The sequence below is a fragment of the Choloepus didactylus genome, chromosome 5 (genome assembly GCF_015220235.1).
Source record: "Choloepus didactylus isolate mChoDid1 chromosome 5, mChoDid1.pri, whole genome shotgun sequence".
Classification (NCBI taxonomy): domain Eukaryota; kingdom Metazoa; phylum Chordata; class Mammalia; order Pilosa; family Megalonychidae; genus Choloepus; species Choloepus didactylus.
Window position 1 is genome coordinate 41,377,959 of NC_051311.1, and position 22,266 is coordinate 41,400,224.

General features: G+C 39.0%; 1 protein-coding gene across 1 annotated transcript in view; it reads right to left on the minus strand.

The window, feature by feature from the left end:
• CNTNAP2 (contactin associated protein 2) overlaps positions 1 to 22,266 on the minus strand; it is a 2,391,149-nt gene that overhangs the window by 275,507 nt on the left and 2,093,376 nt on the right. Inside the window, exon 17 of the mRNA XM_037835931.1 lies at positions 572 to 790. Coding sequence (XP_037691859.1) covers positions 572 to 790 — 219 coding nt within the window. The remainder of the gene's footprint in view (positions 1 to 571; positions 791 to 22,266) is intronic.

Here is a 22,266-nt window from a genome sequence, read left to right on the forward strand (position 1 = left end):
CCTAACACAGGTGTTGTGTAGCGGTTGGCCCTTCTTTAGTGTTGCTCAGTTTGGAGGGCCAAGAACTACAGTTGTGTCAAAACCCTTCCTTCTCTAGAACTCTGATAGAGTCCTTGGCAACTCTGCCACATGTCTGTTTCCTTCCTTCCTCTTTTTCTCCCTCCTTCTCTCCCTCCCGCCCTTCCTTTCCTCCTTCCATCCACACAGTTAAAAATGCCCTAAAAGATCAAAAAATTTTATATAGTTCTAAAACCATAAAGCTAAAATTGCAGAAATTGGAGAGACTCCAGAGCTGACTCAGCCCAACCCTGATTTTATAGATGAGAACTGCAAGATCCAAAGAGTGGGACATAGAACCGGATCTAGGTGTCTTGAGTCTTCCTTCCCTCCTTCCATTCTGTCTTGGAGGAGACTACAAAAGGCCCAGATCTTTGCTTTTGGGAAGATCTCTATCAAAACCCTCCATAGGCTGGTGTTTTGTTTTCTGTTTTTTTTTTTTTTTTTTTTTTTTGCATTGTGAAGGTTATTAAAACCGACAGAGAGAAGTCATAATCACCTCTCCATTACTCACCAACAAACAGCTGGCTGTAGAGTTCCAGGCGGGTGTGACCCTCTGTTGGGGCTTTGCGGATCTGCTGTGGCAGCCGATCCACCTGCAGACTGGCCTGCTTGACATTCCTCTCCGCATTGACCCGGTGCCACTGGTCATCATTGAGAGGGGAGGGCGACCTCACTACAATCTCCACTGGCCCATTTCCGACATCAAATGAAAAGGCCACTTCTGTGGCAGCTGGAGGAGCAGAAAGCACAAAAGATACATGAGTGTTTTTTTCTCCCAGATATCAAATAGCAGTGAATTCTACAGGAAAAACAAAGCAGGCAGAGAAAAACAATTTAAGCCTGTTACTTGCTACAAAGGTCCATGGTAAAATGATTCCAGGAAGCATACAACATCAATCTACTATAGCCACTAATAGCCAAGTGGGGGAAATAAACTTCTACTGGGGGTTTGCTTGCCAGATATACATGTATCCTCTCATTTAATCTTCAGCAGCCTATCAAGAAGTTACTATTAGTGACTCTTCCCAGATAAGGAAATTGAGACCTGGAGACGTTATGCACGTGCCGGGGGGTCTTAGATAAACGAGTAGGGGAGTTAAGATCTGAACCCAGGTTTGTCAGATTCCAAAGCCTGAGCTCTTTGATTCCACATACAACTTAACGCTACGTAGCTACTAGGGCAGTGACTGGCAAGCCTGGGTGCATATTAGAATCACCTGTGTCCAGCTCCACTCAGTTGAGGTCTAGAGCAGGCATTGGTATTTTTAAAAGCTCTCCAGAAAACATGTTAATATGTAGCTAGAGTTAAGAGCTACTGCTTTGGGGGAATTTACAAAACTTTATTTCATTAATCTTCATGGTCCCTATTGAAAGTTAGGGAGCTATGAATTGTTGAGACAGTGAAGGTGACCTGGATCGTTCCTTGGAACACCTGTGGCTGTCAAACAGGTAGCACAACATTCCTACAGAGTAACCCCTCTCCTGCATCGAATGCTACAGACCTTGGTTATTTCCTACCTGGGATGCCAGCTCCTTCACATAACCTGCCCTCCAGCACTGACCACAAATCATTCTTTTCTACAGAGGTCTGGCCCAAATGGACCTCCTTCTCCAACAAATCACTTTTTAACAATAGGAAAATGGGTTAGGTGGTTGCTTTGGCAACTTTAGTTGTAAGTAACTGCCTTTTTCACATTTTAAGTTTTACGTAAAGTTCCTTTGTGACCGCCTAGTGCTTTATAAACCTGTTTTTAAGTGTGTATTTTCCTTGCGATTGGCAGGAAAGGCAGTTTAATGCTGAAGCAGCACACATGTCCAGAGCTCCCTTAGGCTTGGTGAATTCTTTTCAAAACATTAAAGATGCAGCACACCAGTGATTTTCCTAACTTTGCTTATAAAGAGATTTAGCCCCTCCATCCATCAATAAGCCTTCTGCCTAATCTCTAAGCAGTTTAATTAAATATCTGTCTTTTTTTTTTTTTCCTGGGCTAATGGAAAATTCAGCTTCTTTGGGCTGGTAGCATTTTGAGATGGTGTCCCAAGCAATCAAACTTCTAATTTAAAAACCACAGAGGGGGGATTCTCTGAGGATCTGAGCTGTCCCCTGCTTCTGCGTCGGCCCCTCTGAAAGCGGAATTAACTTTATTGAGCTCAGGGATATGAGACGCACAGCTCAATTTAATGAGCCTAATTGTACCAAGGAATTTTGAGCCTCCTGTCATTAGAAAGCGAACTTTAATTATAACACCTGTGGTGATTGCACATGCACTCCAGTAAAGTGTCTCCTCTAAATTAGAAGACCCTGTTTCCAGAGGTCATCATGATGGGATTTAACTTGGAGGCCAATGACCTTCCCCAAGGTTTTTATGGAAGTATGATGAGAATACAGGTATATTATATTATGATTGACTGACAAAATGATCTTGCCCTGTATTTCTCATATAGTCATTGGGGAAAAAGTAACCTTGTTTTTAAGATTTAATCTGTTCTGGTCTCGTAATGTAGTGCTAGTTTCAGTTGATGCATTTTTTAATGTAACTTGTCAGAATGGCAAGAGAACAAGGGTTCCTGGGCTAAGTAGGAAACATTGTTCCTTCTTAAGGGCATCAACTGCCATCAGGGAAATAGAATTTAGGGACAAATTGAGTTTAGCCTTAAGGTTAGACTCTAAGGGATAAATGCTCTCTAATTTCTTCTATATTCTCCTTCTGCTATGATGAATTCTTGTACAGGTCTTTATTTTGTCACCATTTGGAGAAACTCTTGACTATCTGCAGTTATCAGAAACCTCCATATTTTTCTCTTAGCTTGCCACACTAGATCCTGTTTGTTCCTGGGCCATGGTCTTATTAACATCAACACTTCACCCTAGAGAAGGAAAGAAGGTCTCTAGGATTTTGCTATAGCTTCATGCCTCTCATCCTAGTTAGATGCAGTAAGAAGGAATCAAGGCCAAAGGCCTCCGAGAGTGGCATCTCCCTTAAAGAACTTCTATTCATGTTCTGCTTAAGAAATATTTACAATTTAGCACATCTCACTTCCCTGCTGTTGCTTCCTAAGGAAAGGAGCTGCAAGGCCCAGTGTGAGAGTGAAGGAAAGTGTTCCTTTTTCTGTCACTCAGTGTCAGCTTCTCTTGACATTGCTAAGGGATGCCTTTGAGAAATACCATCTTTCAGTCAGATGGCAAGACTATTTTAAAAGCTTCTAAAGTTTACTTCTTGGCTGATTGCTGTTGGTCTTCTGGGTGAGAGGAACTGACATTTTAAAAGAGATAATTATAGAGAGAGTCAGTGAGTGAATGAAAGGGAGGCAGAATGGAAGATTCCACAGCCAATGACACCTTCCTTACTAAATGTCTTCAGTTTGAGACATCTGTGTTGCTTTGTTTCTGTCTGTGGAAAGGAATGTCTTACATACTGAAATTTTTCTTATTTCCAGAAATAAGTATTTAAGTAATGGATGTATATAGCATGGCTCATTAGAAAGAATGCTGTAGCAAACATGAACAGTTTATTTTCCATTTGTGTTAAGAACTGTGAGAAGTCTGAGATGTTACCCTACTTGCAAGCTAACAAGTTAGCCTGCCATAGTTTCCTAGATGTGGGAAGAAGACAGGAGACTCCTGGATCAGAGACAAAGGACTTTCTCACGACGCAACAAGCAGCATGAGCTTCATGTTCACATTGGTTGTCTTTGTTTCCCAAATCCCAAGGGATGATGTGGAGCAGCTCAGGTGGGTGCCATGCATTCTGTGGGCCTGTATCACAGCTGTAGAACTCTGAATTTAGGAAATCCGAATATATTTAAAGGGGCTGCTCAATCTTTCTCCAAGAAAGAGACATTATCTTTATTGTACTGGTCAGGAAACAAATCTACTTTCTGTCCCAGAGGAAGACACTATCAGTGTCTTCCAAGACTGTTATACAAACATCCTTGAAAAGGTAGTCTAGAACAAAACTATCAATACCCTTTGCTCAGAAGACATGCAGAAATAGGAGAGACCCATGAAGAATTGCCTTCCAATAATTAGTCACTCCCACCTCTTTCCTTGTGAGTGGACCTCATTTTGTCCAGGAATCTACATACTTCCACAGAGTCATATGTTTCAGGCAAAAATGGCCCTCCCTGCTCCAGGCCGAGAGGGCGGAGTCTAAATTAATCGTGGCAATTCCTTGCTGCTTGTCGGTAGCCCACTTAGAATGGGGCTCACCATTGCCTCCTGCTCAAGGAGGCATCAGGCGAAGTCTTTGGGTGAACTTTGGGGAAAGATTTCTTAGCTCCTAAGATACATAAGCTAAAGGTAGTTACTTTTCTGCCTCCTGGTGTTAGGTGTGAGGGTGTGGTTCCTTGTGTCGCTGGAACAATCTCGCAAACATCGGATATACTGAGGAGAACAGAGAGGGGATACATGTGAGTCCTTGTGACAAACTTAACCCCTAGATATTCCTGGAGCCACCTACCTCAGGACTTCCTATATAAAACATCCATTATTTAAGCCATTTTTATTGTAGCTCATAGCATTTTACCTGGTAAAGAGAATAGTCTGGGATTCAGTATACTGAGTTCTAATCTTAGCTTTGTCTTTTCTCCTTTTTGGGCCTCAGTTTACTGATCTGTGAAGTGAGGATTACATCTAGAATTTTCAAAGAGTTTCTGTGTCAAAACTTAGAACTGGATTATCTTTAATGTCCCTTAAAATGCCAGCATTTATAATCTAATTTCTGTCAAAAGAAACACAAGTGATTCTAAGAGAAATTATAATCAAGTGCAGCTAGTCTTAAGGATAGCTTTAGATATTGAATAATTACAGGGAGAAAAGGGATATCTTAAAAAGAGGAATGCACAGAGAAGCATCTTAGTATCAGAAAAGAGTGTAGATGGCAGACAGTACCATTAACTAAAGCTGGATCATGACTTTGAGTGACTTAAAATAATAAAGCAGGTAATAACACATGACTACAGAAATGGGACGAAACCATGGAGAGCTCTCAGCATTTTTTTTTTCTTTACAATTTAATTCCAGCAGGTGGCACTATACACTCTCAGTCTAATTCATCATAATTTTGCTGAAATAACTCACTCCTGCCTGGCTTAATGTATTGAGACAAATTTAACAACTGACCAGAATAGCAGACTTTCATTTGGCTCTGAGTTACCCCAGCAGGTGAGGTAATATTTAGACCTTAGACTCAAAGTGTCAGTAGGAGGTAGCAGAAAAAATTGTGGTCATTCAATATAGAACAGGTAAAGAGAAAAGACAAAGGTACATACAGTGCATGTGCTGAGGAGCCCAGTTAACATGGTTACAGTTTTGATAGTGGTTTGTTTTCTCAATTCTGTAATGAAGTTCAAGGATTGATAGTTTCTAAAGGATTCTTCTTTGTAAAATCTCATTTGACCCATACAGCAGAACTAATAATTGGCAGAGAAGATATTTCAGCCTTGCTCTACAGTGGAGAGTTTTATGAATAGCTTTTTTTTTCTTCCTGAAGGACTACGCGTACATCAGGAAACAAAGAATTTATGTATCATGAGAAGGTCATAAGAGGCAGGTAGGCTGAAAGTAAGGTTACTGTGGGAATCAGCGAGTAAGGAAAACAGGAAGAAAAAGAAGACATCCATGTTCCTCTCTGAGGCCAGCTGCTCAACTGTTCCACCTGGACACTGGGAGCCAGCCCCTACTGCTGACTCAAGAACGTCACTCCAGTGATTCTCCCCTCTCTCTTCTACAGCATCGATATTTTGTTCTCTACTGCATCATTCCACATAAACATACTGACATTTCTCTAGTCTTCACAACTGTACCACCACTACAGAAATCTTCTCTTGACCTTGTTTACCCTGCCAGATACTGTCCCATTTCTCTGTTCCCTTTTATAACCAAGATCCTTGAAAGAGTTGCCTATATTCGCGGTATCCGTTTCTCCCCCTCTTAGTTTCTCTTTAATTTCATCAAGTTAGGCTTTCATCACCACCACATTGTGAATCTGCTCCTGCCACTGGGCCTTAGCACTTGCTGTTCCTTTTATGCAAATAACTCTATGGCTGCTCCTTTATGTCTCTGCTCACCAATCATCATATTAGAGATTCCTTCCTTAATCATTCAACATTGAATAGCAAACCATTCTCTTAGATGCCTTTTCCCCTTTATCCTGCCTTTTTTTTTTTTTTTTAAATCTATATAGCACTTACCATCTGGCACAGTATATATGTACTCCTGGCTCCAATGAGGCAGAGGAATTTTCTACTTGTTTACTATTATATCCTTAGAACAAGGCATGCTACATAGTAGGTACTCAACAATTTGGCAACTAATGAAAGAAAAAATATATAGGAACATCCCTGGCAAGGAAAGCTAGAAATTACAATATAGATAATTTGAAAAGAGAAGTCCACAAATTTTCCTAAGGCAAACCATAATTTTGGATACCAGCATGTATAAAGAACACCATACTGAATTTCACAAGCATCTCCCCTAAGGGCACTGAATAACTCCATGAATGTTTTCTCAGTCTAGGAACATGCCACATTAGTATGTGAGGCAAACTTTACTAAATGTTTTTCTCAAATATATAATGTTTGAGGAATCATGGTTTGCCCACGGTAAACTCAGCAGTGGAGCTGGAAGCAGAATGCATAAGGAGATGCTTTATCTCATAGTGTTTTCACTCCACACTTAGGAACAAGGAGCTTGGATCATAATTATGTTGCTCTACTTAAGAAACTGCTAAAGGAGTATACTTAGAATGCATATTTCAAGGCTCCTCTCCTGGAGATTCTGATTCAGTAAGTGTTTCAGTTTGCTAATGCTGCTGTAATGCAAACCATCAGAAATGGATTGGCTTTTATAGAGGGGGTTTATTTGATTACAAAGTTACAGTCTTAAGGCCATAAAGTGTCCAAGCTAAGGCATCAACAATAGATGCCTCACTGGAGAAAGGCCATTGGCATCCAGAATACCTCTGTTACCTGGGAAGGCATGTGGCTGGTGTCTGCTTGCTCCCAGGTTGCATTTCAAAATGGCTTTCTCCCAGGATGTTTCTCTCTAGGCATCTGGGGGTATTCACTTAGTTTCTCCCAGGCTACTCTGGAGTAGCAAAAGTCTACTTCCAATGCCCATCTCCAAAATGACTGTCTCAGCTGCAGCAGCTCCTTCTGTCTGTGAACACTTTTATAGGATTCCAGTGATTCACTTAAGACCCACCCTGAATGGGTGGGGTAACACACCTCCATGGAAATTATCCAATCAAACATTTCACTCACAGTTGACTGAGTCATGTCTCCATGGAAACAGCCCAATCCAAAGATTCCAAACTAATCAACACGAATACATCTGTCCCCACAAGATTGCATCAAAGAACCTGGAGTTTTTGGGGGGACATAATACATCCAAAGCAGTGCAGTAAGTTTATGACAAGTCCCTGGAGTCTGCATTTTCTTAATGGCAAGTGATTCTGAGCAGGTGGTCCTGGAATCCTACTTTAAGAAACACTAAGTGTTGCCAAGTGTCCTTCAAGTAGTAAAGTCCAAGGAATCCTTTGTTTCCTTGTTATCAAGAGAAAGATTTCCAAATCCAAAAGAGCTACTTCTGTTTAGAAGTACTGTTATGTGATTGAATCCAAAAACTTTAAGACTGAAAGACTTCAAAAATGGAGTGCAACCTCCAACCCCATCCTGGTTGTCTAGATATGGAAATTGAGACAGTGAGACATGAAAAGCCAGTAATGCCTAAGATTGAGCTTTTGTTTTTGCCTGTCATATTTTGAAGAAAATAAAAAATATACTGCTTTTCTTTTATTATAGTTTTAGTTTGTGAATGTAGAGATTTTTAGAGCTAAATATGCATATTCACACCAGAAAACCCAGTGTTAAATACATCTAAAAATGAACATTGGCAAGAAAAATTTATTTGCAGTCTTTTGGAAATTTTTCAAGGAAATGCTTGAAGCTTAAGAATCAATGTTAGGAACTCATTAAAAAATCTCTGGTATCCTGATAACCTCTTGAGTATGAGAAATATTTCTCTTTATGTATTTTGGCCTTTAAGCTTTTTATTCTGGTTAAAAAAAGTAACTTCACAAACAAAGGCATCCACAGAGAAATGGAAGCAAAAGGGAGATACCATTGGTTGTGCAAAAACAGAGCTGCCTTTAAAATTAAAAGCCTTTCTAATTTTAGTTTTCTCCATGCATTTAACCATCTTCTGAGAATAACCTCTTGAATATTAATGGACCTATATGATTTAAAAAGGAAAAAAAGTTCCTTCCCACATTTCCAAAATTATATGTGATTTGAAACAATACTCTCTGCCTCAGTCAGGGACATGTAATTGGGCTTTAAATACCCTCAAGTTTGGAGTAAGGAGAGACATGTGTGCTGGGCAGAGAGTGCCCAGTTTGGAAGAACAGCAGAAAAGTTCCAGATGGTGACTCCGAGGGTACAGTATTTGTGATAAAAGGAAATGCAGAAGGTGCTTTAGAGAAACTGTGAAACCAGATGCTGAATGATTCTCCAGAGACGGACAGGAGAGAGGTCTTGGGAAGGGATAGAAGGCATAGAGGCTTTTCTCTTGACTGCATTCTGGTTGTGTGGCAAAAAGAGAAAAACTCATGGAAGGAAATATGCTTTGGGAAAGGATCAGGGGTAATTTATGGGATTGGTTTCGGGTGATGTCAGAAATATACATGGTTTTTTGAGATACATGGTTTTGGGGACACTGAAGGAGAAAGGACCACATGATCTGAGGACTAATGGAGCAGTAATACAATAGGAGACTGAAACAGCTTGAACTTGGAAAAGGCCAACAAGCATTAACTTGGACCAACCAAGCTGACATTTATAGGGAGATAGTGTATTAGCCAATTAATTAATTATAACTTCTAAATGACTAAGCAATGGATGTGCTGAGGAAAGGCTGAAGACAAGATCTGAGGTCCAAAGGAGAATGCCTGCTGGTGAGCGCTGTAAATAGATATAAAGGTCAACAAAAAGGTGTCTATTTCATGGACATCTTGGATTGGGATTAAGTCCAGTCTGTAGATCCTATTGCAGCACTGTTTGCTGCTCCCTGGCTGTGCAGCAAGTTATTTCCTTTCTGGCATACGCTTTTGATATGACCACACACAAGAGCTCTTTAATGCTCCTGAAAAACAAAGTGCCAAATGAGGATTTATATTGTCTACATGCTATGGATTCAGAATATAAAAAGAAATTTGTTCTTTTTTCCATCACTGAACCAGAAGAACTTCAAGTACACTGTATTTGCAGTATTTGGGATAATTTTTGAGCAAAGAGTAGAGGAAAAGTGAAACCAGTCTGCAGGATCAGCAGAGATTTTTTTATTGCATTTTTGAGACATAGTTGCATAACATACAATCCTTCAAAGTGTACAATCAGTTGTTCATAGTTATGCATTGATCACCACAGTCAATCTTTGAACATTTTCATTACTCCAAAAAATAAAATAAAAATTAGAATAAAAAAGAACATCCAAAACATTCCATTCCCTTCCTCCCATTGTTCATTCATTGTTTTTTTTAACTTTATCAAAGAATTAAAAAAAAAACAATAAAAAACATTTCAAACAAAACCAAAACAAAGGAATAAGAAAAAAACAAATAACCTAAAATAACTACATTGCTTCCAACATGTTCCTACCCTACCCCAAGAAAATGAACAGACTATAACCCAACAAAGGAATAAGAAAAACAAATAATCTAAAATAACTACATTTGTGTGAACTTGTTTCTACCATACCCCCCCAGAAATTAACAAACCATAGTTGTTCCTGAGCATTATTAACATTAAGTTTACCCTCCAAAACCTATCTGTTCTTATTAGATTATCATTCCCCCCTCACTATTTGCCATCTATTGCTAGGTACCCTACATTCTACAATAAAACCATTTATTTCACATTTTTCACAGTGTTCACATTAGTGGTAACATACAATATTTCTCTTTTTGTGCCTGGCTTATTTTGCTTAACAGCAGAGATTTTAAATGAGAATGTAGAGAGCTTCTACACAACAAGCTTTTTTAAAGCATGAGGGACTTCCATAAAAGTTTCTTTATCATTGACATGTTTGGAAGAGATGCATAATTGATCTGAATTATCTTGTTAGTTTTCTCTAGATGTGGTAACTTTAATTTATTCTTTGTCTTCTACCTAGTGATGTTATTACAAATGAGGAAACTCAGGGTTGAATTTTAGAAATACAGGATCTCAGAATCTCAGGGTCAAAAGTGTCCCGGACTCAGTTACAGCCGTAGAAGAGTTAGTAGATACCCAAGGTCACATATTTCTACCTCTCAAAAGTGATAGGAAATCAGTTCATAGCATGGCTTATGGTTGTATCAACCAACTTCTACTTGAACAAAGCATTCTTCTGAAAAATGGATAATATTAAATGATAATGATGATTCATCAAAGAGTACCTTCCTTTTACTTTATTTCTGATCATAACAGCTGAAAACACAACTTTCCTAGTGTACTACGTGAACAAAATATTTTTCCCCCAAAGACTGTACATATAAAATCTTTTTAGAGGCATTTTGTACAAAGTTCTTACAACCACACTTAATTTTTTCATGATTTAATGAACTGATGGAACATGGTGTCTCTCTGGGATCCTTTGAGATAGCAGTTGTAAGTTGGGTTGAGCTAATCTCTGCATTAGAATGGTTCGACTGTCCATTCAACAAAGAGAATGAATGGGAACAGCTCCCGGAAACAGGGTTTATCCATTAGCAGCACTGTCCTTTGGACATAACTTTGCTTGGCCTTCCCAAATGAGGTCTCCCATTTTCATCTTTTGGGTCTGACCTGTTGCCTCATGCAGTGATGTGTGAGCAAGTTTAAAAAACAATAGCACACTACATAGAATATTCTATGTAGTGTGCTGTTGTGTGGTATGACAGAGAGTTAATAACAGGGGCCAGTAGATCAAAATGTCTGAAAATGTGTCTTTTAAAAGTTAAACCAACAACAGGGGTTTGTTTGTTAACTGGAATGCTTAGGAGTTGAAGCACTGTGTTTCACAGTATTTTTTAACCCATGCTTCCATTTGTTGACATAATAACCTAATTATCGCCCCCAGATGCTGGTATGTTCCCATGAAAGAAGCCAATGGGGAATATAACAATCCCCTTATGATCCCAGATAAACATCCTATCAGCCAAGAAGAATTTTTTGTACTTTATATTTTGTAGGTTGTATTCCAAAAAGAATAGCTTTTTGTTTTGTTTTCTAAATATAAAATTATGAGTTTTCGAACTATACATGCCATTTTGAAGATTCTGATATGGTTCTTGACCTAAATTGGAAAATAAAAATCACTGTCATGAGTTTTTAAAGAATTGACATGGAAACATGTTTCTGATGTATTATTATATGAAAAAAGTAGGTTACACAACAGTATGTGCCATATGATAAAATTTATGTTTAAAAAATTATATAAAGGCAGAGAAAATGTTTGGAAATATATACACCAAAATGGCAATATTAAATATTTTGGAGTATGGGGTTATTGCTGAGTTGTATGTTTTATTGTTTTTGATTCTGTGTATTTTTAAGTTGTTCAACAATAAACAAGCAATACATAATTTTTAAAAGCTACAACCTTATAATTTCCATTTTCTTTTGCAAAGGTTGGTGACATTTTAAATAGCTCTATTCCATAATTTTATCAAGTATTTAATCAGAGGGATTAATCAAAATGCAAAGAATGGGATTTCATTTAAATACAGAAAGTTCAGGGGAATTTAAAGCTAAATTGAAACATTCCTTCTTATTTCCTCCATTGTTTAGATAACTGAGAAGATAACAAAAGAGAGTTGTCTTTAAAATACTTTAATATAAAATAATTTTGAAGAAGATGTGAACTTTTTTTCTCTATTATTCTTAGGGGCTAAAAAGGAATGAATTTTTTCAGAGTAAAATCCTCACAGGTCTGAAATGCCAGCATGTTCCAATGTTTAAACTAATGTATACAGCGATCAGAATGCAAGATGAGCATAATTCAGTGTTATAATTACATTTGACAGATATATACTGTTTCTATTATTCATTGGCTCTGGTTGCACTTACCCAGAAAGATCCTGTAGAATACTAAATATCTACCACTCTTCATGAGAATTCATTTGGCATTCACATCAGTTCTCATCATAGGAATCCAATTCAGAGATGCAGAAAACCAAATTTGATCATTTTAGCACCATCAGCAAAGGCAAGTGAAATGGCTAATTTCCTAATGGTCTTAGGTCTGTCTAGCTTTCCTTTGTAAAACTTAACAAAGATCTGTGGGTAGGTCATTTCTTTAAAGAGAAATATCTTTTACCTGGCCCCCTGGTTTTAAATCTAATCAATTATTCTAAACGAATTATTTTCCATTACAATAAATTGTTTTCAATTCCTCTATTACAATGAGTTATTTTCAATTCCTCAAATACTCCCTGACCATCCTCCTTTACATACCTTTGCCTATGCTGTTTCCTTTTTGGAAAAATGCCTTTTTCCAACCTTTATTTGCCAATCATCCTTCAGTGCAAATCAAATGCTGCATCTTCTGGAATCCTATCTTGATTTCATTAAGCAAGGTTAAAAGCTTGCTCCTTTTTGTTGCCATAGTACCTGTGGCAGAGACTGATAACTGCTCATGGAAAGTTAAATTTTCCCTTTCTGTAGTAATCCCTGAGAAGCTGCAATGCAGCAGGTTGCATTTTCCAGTCCCATGCTTTTAGGTGGAACCAGGTGACTAGTTCTCACCAATGGAAAGAGAGCAAAAGGAACGTGGGCCACTTCTGGTTAAGAAGAGAGACTGCTTCTCCACCTTCTGTCTGCCAACTGGATTTCAACACCCTGAGGCTTTGGGAGATGGTGGGGCCACAAGACAGAGGGAACATGGATCCCTAAATCACTGTGTGGAAGGTCTCCATAGACCAGAAGCATCCACATTAGACTATTGTATATCCACTGAAACCTGGGGTTTTATTTGTTTCAGTAACTTGTCTTGCCTTAACTAATACATCTCATTCCCAAGTCTCTTATGGCCTTGTCACATTTTAAAATTTATTTATAATATTTTAAAAAATTAACCAGAGGATCTTCACCATCGGACTGTTGGAATTTAGAAGGGATGAATTATGTTGTAATTGTCATATTCTATTTCCATCTTCGTAGTAATTATATAGCTATATAATACGTGTATAGACAGATAGATGAATAGATAGACGGATGTTGCAAAAATAGGAACTATGCATGATGTTTTAGAGCAAAGAGAAGTGGCTGGGAGTTCCATGGAAGACCTTTTAACTGGTAAATGCTTCTGTGGAAGTCCAAGCCTGCCCCTTTACACACCACACCAGAGTGTGGTCCTAAAGAAATAAGAGGCAGGACGGTGCTTTGAATGTCATAAAGGCAAACACAACCCTTCCCTATTGAGAAGTTTGCCAAAGGAAAGCTCCACATTCACAAGTATGGAAAGAAATTCCTTTTAATCTTCAGCATTTCTATTCTATATTGAATGACTTCCAGAACCCAGGACACAGACCTCAAGCTGGCATGTGCAGCTCTATTTATCAGCTCCACCGAAAGAAAAAAGCTCTTTTGTTTAACTTTGGAATTAAGTGCCATTTATAATGGTGTGTCTCCGGGAAAATATATTCCAGGTTCTGAACTGGCTCAGAAACTTCTGGAACACAGTCCATTGTAAATCAGGAAGCACATACATCTGGAAAATGACATAAATATGACAGAAATAGAACCGAGTTTTTTCTGAATATTTTTCAGCTATATCCTATCCTAGATTTCATATCAACCTTTATGTTTCTCCTTTTCTTCTCAAAGTTCCTATCTTGAGTGCTATTAAAAATTATCTTGTAATTTAAGCAAAATGTGTCTTTAAAAAGATAACTCCCTGAATTCTTCCCCTGCAAAATCATTTCTCTAAACATTCCAGTTGACATACAGTTTGCCAATGTTTTATTACATGGTTTTTAATTTAGGTGTTTGTCTGATGGCTTATAAAAAGCAGTGTTGCTGTATGCACAGTTGATTCGGCCCTTTGAGATATTCCTTGGTTTTGAACTGTTTCAAGCAGTCTACCCTAGTCACTCACTGTATTTAAATGAAGCTCTGCTCCCTGATTTATTGTATCTTTTTTTGACCAGCTTTGAATTAATTGGTCCCAAGTGTCACCCTCAGTTGAATCAATTCTCCAGCATTAGTAACACACACTGACTTTGGCACCAACTCTTTTTTCTACAGGCATTTGTTTTTTATGAAATTATTGAGCCTAGGGAGACACTCCTAGCTTTTAGAATGGCAGATGTAAGATATCTACTAGTATTATAACCTTACATTCATATACATGTGTATGTATCTTTATGCTTTCCTCACCAATCCATGTGTTTTTTACTGCACAGCAATAGCACCCTCTTTCCCCCATCTCTGTTGCAGATTCAGAATGCATGAATTTAAACTTCTTAGATTTCCTTCTTTCTTAGAATACCTAATTTTTTTTCTGGCTGGTCGCAGGCAGGCTGCTTCTAGTGGTTGGTCTTTTTGACACTTTAACATGACATCCTTTTGAAGGGAAAGATTTTCTGACCTACTACAAACAATAAATAATGCAGAAAACATTAGAATCAGAAAGAGTAAGATAGGAGAAAATTGGCACAGGTTCCAACAGAAAATATATCCTTATGAAATTTTAGCATTTCTATGTAGTAATAACTATATAGTAATAACTCATATGCTATTCAGACAAACACTTTGTGAAGACTTTCTCTAATAAGGATGTTTATTATTTTCCAGGCAATGCGTCAAATTAACTGTCTTGTAGATATTTTGGTATTTTGAGGGAAACTGTATGTTAACGAGAGACTTCTGCCTTATTTACATTGTATATTTTAAATTGGATGAAGTAAAAAAAAAATCTCTTGTGTGGGAAGAATTGCAATAGGAGAGAGAGAGAATAGGAGGCAAGGGGTGAATGGCAAATGTGCCAGTTTGAATGTATTATGCCCCCCAAACGCCATTACCTTTGATGTAATCTTGTGTGGGCAGACCTATCAGTGTTGATTAGATTGTAACTCTCTGAGTGTTTCCATGGAGGTGTGCCCCACCCAGCCATGGGTGATGACTCTGATTGGATAATTTCCATGGAGGTGTTGGCCTGCCCATTCAGGGTGGGTCTGAATTAAATCACTGGAGCCGTATAAATGCGCTGACAAACAGAAGGATCTCAGTGCAGCTGAGAGTGACCATTTGAAGAGGAGCTACAGCCAAGAGGGACACTTTGAAGAAAGCACAGGAGCCGCAATGGAGAGCGAGTTTGAAGACGGCCGCTGAAAGCAGACTCTTGCTCCGGAGAAGCTGAGAGAGGACAAATACCCCAAGGGCAACCAAGAGTGACATTTTTGAGGTACTGCAGCCTAGAGGGGAACGTCCTGGGAGAAAGCAATTTAGAAACCAGAACTTTGGAGGACACGCCAGCCATGTGCCTTCCCAGCTAACAGAAGTTTTCCGGACACCATTGGCCATCCTCCAGTGAAGGTACCCTTTGTTGATGGACACTTTATGGCCTTAAGACTGTAACTGTGGAACCAAATAAACCCCCTTTATAAAAGCCAATCCATCTCTGGTGTTTTGCATTCTGGCAGCATTAGTAAACTAGAAGAGTAAGAAAGCATGGTTGGTGTCCAGGGAATATTAAATAGTTGAGGTGGTCAAGGCACAGGAACATGGTGCTTGCTGGTGAGTGAAGGGCAAAGTGTGGATGTAATGGAAAGACTGAAAAATTAAGATAAAGTCTTGACTTGCTTATTAAGCTTATGTGTTTGAATTTTGTCTTCTACAGCATTGTGAAACCATTATAGTTTTTAAATGAAAGGAGCTACACAACCAGATCTATAAAAATCTGACATCCTTGGGGAGGGTAGATGTCAGGAGAAAGGCAATGGAGGGAGGGAGACAAATTATAAGGCTGTTCCAATAAAATATCCAGGGCACTTCAGCTACAGAAACCATTTAGTGGGAGATGAGATTAGGAGAGAAATTTGATTGAGAAGAGGTCATTACATTTGGATCTATGTTCCATCTGTTAGAAGTGATGCTTTCTCTGGGATTTTGCTGGTGTGGTAACTTACGGGAGGAATAGCATTTCTTTATTTTGAAATTGCAGCATTCTATGTTAGATAAACAGTCTATTTCATATGGGGATTAGTGAAACATTAAGTATGACTGAGGTATCTAACTTGGGTAATGAGGAAGATGGTGATGACATTGACTATGGGGTGCAAAGGAGAGAAGTGAGGCTTGGGGTGAAGATAACATATTTTAGTTTTGACATCTTGAATTTAAGATAACTCTGGGCCATTGTGATAGCTCTTAATTAGAATTATAACCAGCTATCAATATTTTTAGGAAATCACCTTATTTCATTTAGTTTAATCACATATGCTGACCCAAAGTATTTGAAGTAGATGTCCTTCATTCTGGTCCAGCCCTCCTTCCATTATCTAAAAGAGGATTTGGCTTCATGGCAGGGAAAGTTAAGAGATGCTGCTTGATTATGAGTTCACTTAGGATGGGAGATGGCAAACCATACTTGATGCTGATGGTTTAAAACAGGCTGATAGAACTGTTGATGCTGAAAGAGAACTTAGAGTACGTAGTCCAACCTTCTTATTTTACAAGTGAACATCATGAAGCCTGGAGAGGTTCAGAGACTTTCTTGGGTCTGTCAGCCTAGAATTCTGGCCACTATCTCTCTTTTTAGAAACCAAGTGTTTTATTAACTTTGTTGTCATTCAATCGCTCAAGGTTTTCTTACAGTAGGTTTAAAAATTTTTTCCATCTTTTAACTGAGGTATAATTTACCTACAATAAATTATGTAAATCTTAAATGTACAGCTGGATAAATTTCTATATATGCAATCACTCCTTGGAATAAGACATATAACATTTCCACCATTCCAGAAGTTTCCTTTGTTTACCCTCCCAGTTAATATTCTGTCTCCCAAGTATGAAACCACTATTCTGACTTCTATCGCTAAAGATTGCTTTGAATCTATGCCTGAAGATTGAACATCTTATAAATGGAACTGGAATGTATGTACAATGTAATGACTGTGAGAAAATTCTGCCTCTTGATGTCTTCTTTGTTTTTACTGAACTAAAATGCCTTTTATTTGACTCTGTAAAAAGCTGGGACTAATGGGGAACATCTAGGACACCAACCCTGGAAAGAGGTCTTGAGGAGTCTGTGTCCTGGACTCCACCTGTCTCCAGAGCAGAAGTTAAGTCCAGAAAAGGAGCAAACTATCCCTCTGTGTGGCTGGTAGGATCCCACCCTTAAGTGTGCAGAGTCCAGGATCTGAGCCAGAGGCAAAGGAACTGCTACCAAGAGGGTGTAACTTCAGAAGGAAGTATCTCTACTCATACGAGGAAGTGCAAGCAGAGTGAGCTCACTACCTCCATGAGTGGGAAGAAAGGAAAATGCTGAGTGACAAGGATTAAATAATGCCTATAAGGTCTGCCATGTGGAAGAGCTGGTCAGGACAGCTGGGAGGTCTTCTCAAGCTGCTTCTGGAATGTGGGAAAAGAAAGGCAGGATGAGCAGCTCTGCAGGGAGAGGTAGCTCTGTCTAGCCAGCTTAGGAGGAATTCCATGCCTGGGAATTTCCAGACAAGGAGACAGGCTTAAAGACATGGGTAAACTCTAAGGCAACATGGGCAATTTCTCATATACAGAGGACATCCTCTTCTAAAGGCCATATTTATAACCTTAGAATACCTTTGCTCTATATTGAAATAACTGATGCCATATATTCAAATAACTGTCCTTTCAGTCTTACAAAGTATTGGGAACACTAAAATTCTTCCTAAATCTATGCTGATAACCTAAATTGGCTCGGATAATTAAAAGGGAAATCCAGGTGCTCACACCTGATTTATATTAATAAAATCTCAAAATAGTTAAAAAAAAAAAAGAAAGAAAACTAAGTAATACCCCTATGGCACAACTGCTTGGTTAAGCAGAATTAGATACTCCCCATGTCCACACAAGTGAAGTTCTTTTAATATAAAAAGTTGTTCCAATTCTGAAATAGTGGAAGATAAATTGCCATTAGTTTACTTCTTCTGATTCATCAGTTTCTCTATATTGCAAAACATTTTCCTCTGTGACTTTCTTGAGCATGTGTACCACGGAAGGCTACATCTCGGAAAATGAAAGTTTTCCCTTAATACTCTTTCCTAAGATTAGTAGTGCTTTAGACTGCTGCCTCCACATTTTTGTGGCAATATGCCTCCTTCTGTTAAATACAAATATTTTCTCTAAGTCATCCTGATACCCGAGAAAGCTCAAATTTGGTTAACATGGAAGCTTAGCTAAAGTATTATAACAATTTCTGGGTGCTTTTCCTGAATGTTTCCTACCCAGTGAGCATCCCTGTCAGAAAATTTCCACTCTCTTCTCTGATGTCTCTTTTAAATTATTAAATAGAAAGAAAAATTCTATGGTCACTATCATCAAACATTCTTCCTCAGACTACAGTCAACCTCAAAGGGAATCTGATATATAGCCAAAGTACACTGCAGTCCCTTTTCCCAGTGGCCCACCTCTTGGGCCAGGAAGGTAGCTGGGTCTACTCTTCACTTCTTAACACCACTTCCATTCTATGGCACCAGAACTTTCAATCAGCAATGTGTCCTCCTGTGACCCACCCTCTCCCCATTATTGCTGTCATCGTTTGCAACCTAGGACTGTTACATGTGGTTTTCAGTTCCCTCTCCCCTCTACCCCTTGCCATCACCCTGAGCCATCTCAGTAGTGATATGGATGACCCAGCCAGGACTCTGGTCTCCCAGTTTCCTGACCTTCTCCACAGCCTTTAAATACAACCTAGAATGCCACTTGCATAGCCGCACTATGGCTCCTATCCCTCTTATCACCCAAACTGTTTTCCTGTGAAATCTTAAATTCTGAAATTTCACCAACCATCATCTGTCCTCCCACCTTTAAATGTATTCTTTGTCTTCATTTTGATTGTCAAGACCCTCAGTTGTGGTGATCGCCTTCTCCATCCACCTAGATTTTCCATGGTTCCCCATTTGGACTAGCACCTCACTCATTCATTTCATTCATTCAGCAAATGTGTTTTCAGCACCTACCATGCAGTAGTGAGGAAGTAGTGGCCTGATGATGGGGCTCATGGTCATGATTACTATCTTGGTCAGAAAAAGGATCTAGAGATGTCACGCTGTTCCCTTAGATACAGTGGTAAAAGTGTTCTGTATTCCTTTCTGCAATGGTGTGCCACGCCATTGATGTGTCAATTGATGTGTCCACGCCATTAATGACCCTGTAGTATTTTCCTTTGGCATCGTGAGCCTGAAATGATCTTTTCCATTATCCCCATTTAGTTTTAGGTTCAGTTAGAATGACATTATCTCTAAGGAAACTTTTCTTATTCTCAGTCACAAGTAACTGCTGCCTCCTCAGGGTAATTACAGCATATTGCTTGTGGCTGTACATTTCATCTTATCCAAAATATTGTTTTATATTCTTGGCTTTCCCACTCGAGTCTATGATCTTCTGGAATGGGGCCATGTCTTATTCACTTTGTGTTCCTCTTTGACACATATGTAGTAGATACTCAATAAATATTTGTTGAAAGATCTAGAACACTGTGAATTTAGAATCAGATCGGAGACTTGATGAAACATCTCTACAACTTGTCTCATACTTCATATTCTTACAATATGAAAGGCTTGCAGTTTCCTGAATACCCATCATGTTACCCATTCCTCTTCTTTCCTTTGTATTGAATTTCTCCTAGAATTCTTTTCCCCTTCGCCTTCATATAGCTAACTGCTTCACCAATTCTTTATGACCTAGCTCAGGTATTGCTTCTTCTTTCCCTTCACTCCCAGGGTGGGTTATGTACCTCTCTTCTGAATGTTTATAAGTATCTTATGCCTTTTGTTATAATTAACATATTATATTTTAATGATCAAAACTATCATGCCTTGAGTTGGCTGTATAAACTGCGTGCCTCAGTTTTCTTATCTGTAAAATGGGGATAATTATAGGATGGCTGTGAAAACTACATAAGTTAACACCTATAAAAGTTTTAGAACACTATGTGGTGTGCCTGGTACTTAGAAAAATTTTAGTAAAATTTACTTATCCATACTGTTGTTAATATGCTTATCTGCTTACTGGGCGAGGCCATCGAGTTCCCTTGTCCTTGTATTGGCATCTCCAGCACCCACCACCTTGCCCCTCACATGGCAGGTGCTGAGGACGTGGTGGCCTGATGATAGGGATAATGGTCATGGTTACTATCTTGGTCAGAAAAGGGAGCTAGAGATCAAGCTATTTCCTTAGTGGTAACTCTGAAAAAATAAACTGGCATAGTCATAGTTGTTAGTGTTGAAGACAGGGCTAGAGCCCACATTTTCTGATATCAATCCAATAGGTATTTTTAGCAATATCCCACTGCCAGCTCAAAAATACTAAAACAAAACCCACAAACAAATGAGCAAGCAAAAACAGCAAAAAATCCTTCATTCTGATCAGGAAAGGGACTAACTAGTAGGTGGCTCATGCTCTCCTCCTTACTTTGACCTGTTTTCCTTAGCCCTTGCAGGATATTTTGATTCTGGGACTCACTGATTCCCACCTCCTTGGGGTCCTCACTCCTTCAGCTACTCCCTTTATCTACTGTATCTCCAATTTCTCCCTCACTACTGAATTTTTCTTCTTAATACGTATGCACGCTCGAGTCTCTACCATCTTAAAACAGCAACAAGAACATGTCCATGCCCCACCTACCCCAGTGATTGCCTTACTTTTTGATAATAACCCCTAGCTATTAAATCTGATGGACACTTTATGCCCCTATTTTAGTGATCTCTTGGCAGTATCTCATACTCTTTCTTTGTTCTTGAAACTCTTTCTTCATTTGATCTCTGGGCTACTACTGCTTTCCTACCTCCCTGCCAGTCTACTACAAACTATTTTTCCTCCTTCTTCTACCCCTTAAATGTGGGTTTTATCCTTGGACATCTCTTTTTCTCTCTACACATCTTTCTTGGGTGATTTCATCCATGCTGAGGGCATAGATGCTCCCTGATGACTTGCTAAACGATGACGACTCCCAAATGTATTTCTAGCTCAGACCTCTATGTTGAGCTGCAGACTTGTGTATACAGCACCCTTTAGGTATGCCCACTTGGATGGATACTCTTCTATCTCACAGACCTCAAATGCAAAATACTCAAAATGTAAGTTTATATTTTGTATCCAAATGCCATACTCCTCAGTGAAAGGTGCCCTGTCCATACATTTATCAACACCAGAAACAGATTCATTCCAGGATCTTCCCTTCCACTCAACCCTCACAGCATTTTTGTTAAAATCTATGATCCATATCTATAGTATGTCTCACATCTATAATCCTTTATTGCTGTCTTTTCCTCTTTCCATTCCTTCTAGCACTATTTTAATACAGGCCCTCATTTCTTCTTATCTTGCCGTCAACCTTTTTTCTGGTGAATGCAGATCTGATCATGTTACTCTTCTGCTCATCATAACTTTCAGGGTCAAGTCAAGCTAACTCCTTCACCCAGTGCCGAGTACACTGGATGCTCTGACTCTGCCTGCTTTTCTATCTCTGCCTGCCTCTCCCCAGGGCACCAGTGTCTCCGATGTAGTTATACGGGTTGTGCCCCCCTGAATCCTTTGCTTCAGACCCCCCCATCTTTACTCATGTGGCTTCTTCATTTTCCTTTGCTAATCCCCCTTCTTCCCCTACCTTCTTCGGTTTACTGACTCCTGCTCATCTGTTCAAATTTAATTAAAGCATTGCATTCCCATGGGAAGCACGCCTTGTCACTCTAGTCAGGATTAAATATTCCCCCTCTGTGTTCTCAGCCGTCTCTCTCACTGCTGCCTATTCTGAGAGGCAGTGAAGTTTAATGTTAAGCGCAGTGATTCTGAGACAGACAAAAATATTTGTCTTCAAACCTCAGCTCTGCCACTTCCTAGCTGCGTGACCTTGGGCAGGCAATTTACTCAGTCTATGCCTCAGTTTCCTCATTTGTAAAATGGAGATGTTAACAGTAATACCCATTTCAAAGGGTAGTTAGGAGAGGAAGTACAAGATGATTTATGTAAAATATCTGGAATGATGTCTGA